General features: G+C 45.5%; 1 protein-coding gene across 1 annotated transcript in view; it reads left to right on the top strand.

Moving 5' to 3' along the window:
* Positions 1-2,057: 2,057 nt before the first annotated feature.
* Positions 2,058-6,000, top strand: part of dnaaf9 (dynein axonemal assembly factor 9) — a gene marked incomplete at its 5' end in the record, with an annotated part of 37,057 nt that continues 33,114 nt past the window's right edge. The window contains 4 exons of the mRNA XM_080539156.1: positions 2,058-2,113; positions 2,899-2,981; positions 3,200-3,325; positions 5,037-5,161. Coding sequence (XP_080395282.1) covers positions 2,058-2,113; positions 2,899-2,981; positions 3,200-3,325; positions 5,037-5,161 — 390 coding nt within the window. The remainder of the gene's footprint in view (positions 2,114-2,898; positions 2,982-3,199; positions 3,326-5,036; positions 5,162-6,000) is intronic.

The following is a 6,000-nucleotide window of genomic DNA, read 5'->3' as shown; positions in this document are numbered from 1 at the left end:
TGTGGTGTGATGCACATGTCTGATGCCATTACTCATTCCATTCCATGCATTAAAACACGCCCGTCCTCCCTCCCTCCCTCCCTCCGCCTGCCTCCTCTGCTCCATTGACCCATGTGGGTAGTTTCCCAGCAAGGTCAACAGGCCAGGTCAAGAGGATGTGAAATTCGAGCTTCACACATGTCAACCCAACACTTCATCTCACTTCACATCTGTAACTCTAGGGTATTATATTTTCTGTTTAGTTGAAGATATCTGCTAGCTCAACCATGGTAATAAGAATGACACACTTGAAGTACCTTGTTATTGTTGTCTGATTTGTCCTTGTTTGCCAAAACAGCAGAGCAGAGCACAAACTCCTTCATCCCCATGACGTTATATCTAGGCCAGCACAGTTCCTGTTTCAAGTGTTTTCCTAGTGTGCAAGGTCAGACTCAACAATGGCGCTATCTCCCAGACATCCTGGGTTTGTTGTGCTGTTGCAGGCTAAGCAGTTCTGCTGCCTGGGCAACAAACCCAGAGACTCCAGTTACTCCTGAGCAGAGTCAATAGAGATTCTGCAGCTGAATAGGAGGTATAAAAATGTGATTTTTTTCCCAATGGTAACCTTAATCAGAGTGGTTAAATCTCACACAGGCTCATGTAATTTAAGCGACACAAATTCTCCACACGTTGTGTCATTATTACTGCTGCTTTACCTATTTGATTACCCTCTCTCTCTCTCTCTCTCTCTCTCTCTCTCTCTCTCTCTCTCTCTCTCTCTCTCTCTCTCTCTCTCTCTCTCTCTCTCTCCCTCTCTCTCTATATATATGTATCTATTCTTGCAATTTTCCCCCCTTACTATCCTTCTTTTTCTGTATTTTTTTCTGTAAAGCACTTTGAATTGCCCCTGTTGTATGAAATGTGCTATTCAAATAAACTTGCCTTTCCTTGCCTATAGTTCATAATAAGCTTTATAATATTGAACTTTGCCTGGAGAGATGTTCATGTTCAAGCTCACCCTGCTCTGACATATTGCACCATGACAAATGAATGTTATTTCCCTGCTTAAGATAGTACTTGGCTGTGTTCCTGTGTGTTCCTGTGTATCTCTGACAGGAGATGTTATACAGTGGTGACCCTATGACAAACTCTGTCTCCTGAGAACATTGACAGACTTGGAGGAGACCCATGAAATCAATTTAGAATTCCAAGAAGACCGGAAACTTCTGTAGCATCTGAAGCTACAGTCAAACATGCAGCTGCTGTACATAACAAATAAGTTAGATAATGCAAACAGATATGGTTTCTAATGTGTATTCTGTTTTAATCATTTAAACCAAACCAACTAAAATCTCGCGGACTGTCTGGATCCGCGGGATTACGTTGGGACTGACCCTCCTGCTCTTTGATGAATTTGTATTTATATGTAATTACTTGTTTAAATCTTTAGTAATTCTTATATTATTTGGTTATTTTGTTTATCTTTGTTGGATTGTCCCTTGTATTGTATGGTTTATTCTTATTTTATTATGTAGTTTATAATATTGCTATTGTGTATTTTATTGATTACTTTTAATTATTATTATTATGTATTATTATTAATATTACTTTTACATATATATATTCTTATTTTATGCTGTGTGGATATGCAACGCTTGCAGGAAAACTGCTATACAAATCAAGGTTATTATTATATTATTATTACTATGGGATTGCACCATCTTCTGTCTCTCTGCTGTCAAGGGATTCACAACAAGACAATACCATATTAGGAAGAAGGGGGATGTGATTAGTTTGTTTCCCACGATAAAACGACACATATTCATAACGTGGGACACATGTTTAATACAATCAGCATTTTTTAGTATTGCCTCATTGACATAGGTTGTTGTTTCATCACCATAGTAAAATGTAAATAAATAAACACCCCCACGTAGTGAATGGTTCAGGCGGTTACTATGCAGTCTCGAGCAGCAGCTAGGCTAACAGTGGGGATGATGTTCACGGTTTGAAAAATAGATGATAGATGCCGTTTCTAGCAAAATAAATTATTCCCGAACATAATAACATTGATAAAAATGGCTGGAATACGGAGAGTTAACGGAAAATTCCCATCGACGAGTCCCGCTGCCAGGTAACAGATTTCTATTGGGGTTACGGTTGGTGTTTCTCCTCTGCGGGACTAGCTGCTAGCTGGCCTGCTAATGAACGCTGCAGCTGGCTGGCTGGCTGGGGCTGGGGATGTTTGATGTTTATTTCATTTGTAAAGGGACACTGCATATTCATGAACATCAAACATGTAGATACGACAGATTTAGCCAGAAGGCACATTCTCATCCACAGTCCCTCGCCAGTTATAGAGAGGATTCCTAGAAAGATACAATAACATCACACAGTAAAAGCATGATGATACAGAACAAAGATAATACTGTACATGAAATAATAAGTAATCAAATACAAGACAGGTCATTCAAAAATACAACATAAGCCCATACAATAACATCACAGTACAAGCCAGACTGACTGGTTTATGCCAAGCACCAATAACAGGTAGATCTTCTAAAGATCTCATATTTTGTAGCTTTGGTCCGAGGTTTAGGTTCCAGTGCCATTTTTACATTTACATTTTGGGCATTTAGCAGACCCCTTAAAATGTAAATGTAAAAATGGCATGGGCACCTAAACCTCGGACCAAAGATGCAACATATGAGATCTTTGTCTTCAATCCCATGATACCAGATTGGGATTCAATCAAACCCGTATTGTGGACACGTTAACCTGCCTATAGGTCACTTCAGTTAGCTACTGTCTACTTGACTGATGTTGTCCAGTACTGTAGTTCACTGATGCCATAAGTTATTATGAAATATAAGTTATTATGAAATATAAGTTGTGGTAAACAGAGCGTCTCTCTTTCAGCTGCTCTCGCCTGCGTCATGTCCAGGTCCTGCTGGGGGTGGACGGAGGCAAAGCCTGCCCAGATGGGATCCTGTGTTCTTTAGGTGAGACACACACACACACACACACACACACACACACACACACACACACACACACACACACACACACAGTGACAGCATCTTTAGGTGAGACTCAGACTTCACACACACACACACACACACACACACACACACACACACACACACAGTGACTCTAAACGGTTCACAGTCAACTTACAGATGAATTAATGTGGTTGTATTTGTGTTTCCTTACCTTGCAGGTATCGACAGCAGGTATAACGAGGGCTGCAGTGAGCTGGCCAACTATCTGTTCTTTGGGCTGTTCAGACAGAACCACCTGAACCTGGAGCACATCCTGGAGGAGTTCCCTGAGGAGGTGCTGGATGGTGGGTAGCTAATGTGGTGTCTGTATATGCTAATGTGGTGTCTGTATATGCTAATGTGGTGTCTGTATATGCTAATGTGGTGTCTGTATATGCTAATGTGGTGTCTGTATATGCTAATGTGGAGTCTGTATATGCTAATGTCGTGTCTGCTCTTCATAACTGAACTGGCTGAGACAAGGTTTGATCGACCTAAACAAGGGCCCCTCCTTAATTCAATAAGTTTGTGGCATTTAGAACCTGTGCTTATACATGACCCCCCCCCCCCTTCATTATACATGACCCCCCCCCTTCATTATACATGACCCCCCCCCCCCTTCATTATACATGACCCCCCCTTCATTATACATGACCCCCCCCCCCCCTTCATTATACATGACCCCCCCCCTTCATTATACATGACCCCCCCCCCCCCTTCATTATACATGACCCCCCCCCCCCTTCATTATACATGACCCCCCCCCTTCATTATACATGACCCCCCCCCCCCCTTCATTATACATGACCCCCCCCCTTCATTATACATGACCCCCCCCCCCCTTCATTATACATGACCCCCCCCCTTCATTATACATGACCCCCCCCCCCCCTTCATTATACATGACCCCCCCCCCCCCTTCATTATACATGACCCCCCCCCTTCATTATACATGACCCCCCCCCCCCTTCATTATACATGACCCCCCCCCCCCTTCATTATACATGACCCCCCCCCCCCTTCATTATACATGACCCCCCCCCCCCTTCATTATACATGACCCCCCCCCCCCTTCATTATACATGACCCCCCCCCCCCTTCATTATACATGACCCCCCCCCCTTCATTATACATGACCCCCCCCCCCCTTCATTATACATGACCCCCCCCCCCCTTCATTATACATGACCCCCCCCCCCCCTTCATTATACATGACCCCCCCCCCCCTTCATTATACATGACCCCCCCCCTTCATTATACATGACCCCCCCCCCCCCTTCATTATACATGACCCCCCCCTTCATTATACATGACCCCCCCCTTCATTATACATGACCCCCCCCCCCCTTCATTATACATGACCCCCCCCCCCCCCTTCATTATACATGACCCCCCCCTTCATTATACATGACCCCCCCCCTTCATTATACATGACCCCCCCCTTCATTATACATGACCCCCCCCCCCCCCTTCATTATACATGACCCCCCCCTTCATTATACATGACCCCCCCCCTTCATTATACATGACCCCCCCCCTTCATTATACATGACCCCCCCCTTCATTATACATGACCCCCCCCCTTCATTATACATGACCCCCCCCCCCCTTCATTATACATGACCCCCCCCCCCCCTTCATTATACATGACCCCCCCCTTCATTATACATGACCCCCCCCTTCATTATACATGACCCCCCCCCCCCTTCATTATACATGACCCCCCCCCCCCCTTCATTATACATGACCCCCCCCCTTCATTATACATGACCCCCCCCTTCATTATACATGACCCCCCCCCCTTCATTATACATGACCCCCCCCCCTTCATTATACATGACCCCCCCCCCTTCATTATACATGACCCCCCCCCTTCATTATACATGACCCCCCCCCCCCCTTCATTATACATGACCCCCCCCCCCTTCATTATACATGACCCCCCCCCCAAAGCGTGATATAAGTACAGTTGACCATTTATACATGACCCCCCCCCCCCTTCCTTCTCATTCCCAGATGTGATCCTCCTGGTCAAGGCAGAGAGCGTGCACCTCTACTGCAACCCAGTCAACTACACCTACCTGCTGCCCTACATCTCCCACTGGAGGAACCTGCACCTCCACTGCATGACTGAGGCAGAGGTGAGGCCTACCCAGCATGCACCTGGCACCTGTGCAGACAGAGATAGTAGTCAGTCACCTGGTCACATACGTTCATTAAGAACCTATGTACAATATTAATGAATTGACACCTGTGATTTATGCAGATGTAAATGTTGATGCTGACATTGACTAACTCACCCTTACCCATCTGTTGATATGATATTGGTATTACAAACATGTATTTGATGACATCATTGGTTATTTATTGTTTAACAGATATTATTATTGACAAAATACTAGTGTTCCTTATTTATTTTACATAAATGAATATTCAGATCTTCAGGTCTCTAAAGCTAACCAAGCGAATAGAGAGCATTCAGCATCCGTGCATGTTGATGTGGCGTGGCAAACACCTTCTCGTGGTGCCCCCCGTAAGTAGCTAATGACTGCCAAAAGCAAGAAGCGAAACAAAGTTTGCCAACCAGGGCCCCTCACCCGGGCTGGTGTTCGGCAGCAGCCGGGGGAGAGGTCTGCTGACCTCGAACCCAGAATACTGCAGCTGAACACCGAAGGACTAACCCCCAGTAAGATCGACGTCATCGAACACCTGGCCAATACCACCAAGGCCCTCGTCATTCTCCTCCAGGAGACCCACTGCATATCAGCAGACAAGCTAGTTCTACCAAACTTTGAGCTAGCTGGGTCTACCCTGAGCAGGAAGCATGGTCTCGCCACGTTTGTCCAACAAAGGTTGAGCTGGACTCTCGCTGACCAATCCCCGGCTGACTCGGAGATTGAGTGGCTGTGCGTGGACGTTGCCGGTCTAAAAATCGTCAACGTCTACAAACCTCCACCCTCGCGAATCACACCAGTGTGTC

The sequence above is a fragment of the Nansenia antarctica genome (assembly GCF_963989245.1).
Source record: "Nansenia antarctica genome assembly, chromosome: 1".
In the NCBI taxonomy this organism is placed as follows: domain Eukaryota; kingdom Metazoa; phylum Chordata; class Actinopteri; order Argentiniformes; family Microstomatidae; genus Nansenia; species Nansenia antarctica.
Note: the sequence above shows the minus strand (reverse complement) of the source record. Positions and strands in the feature narration are given on the sequence as shown.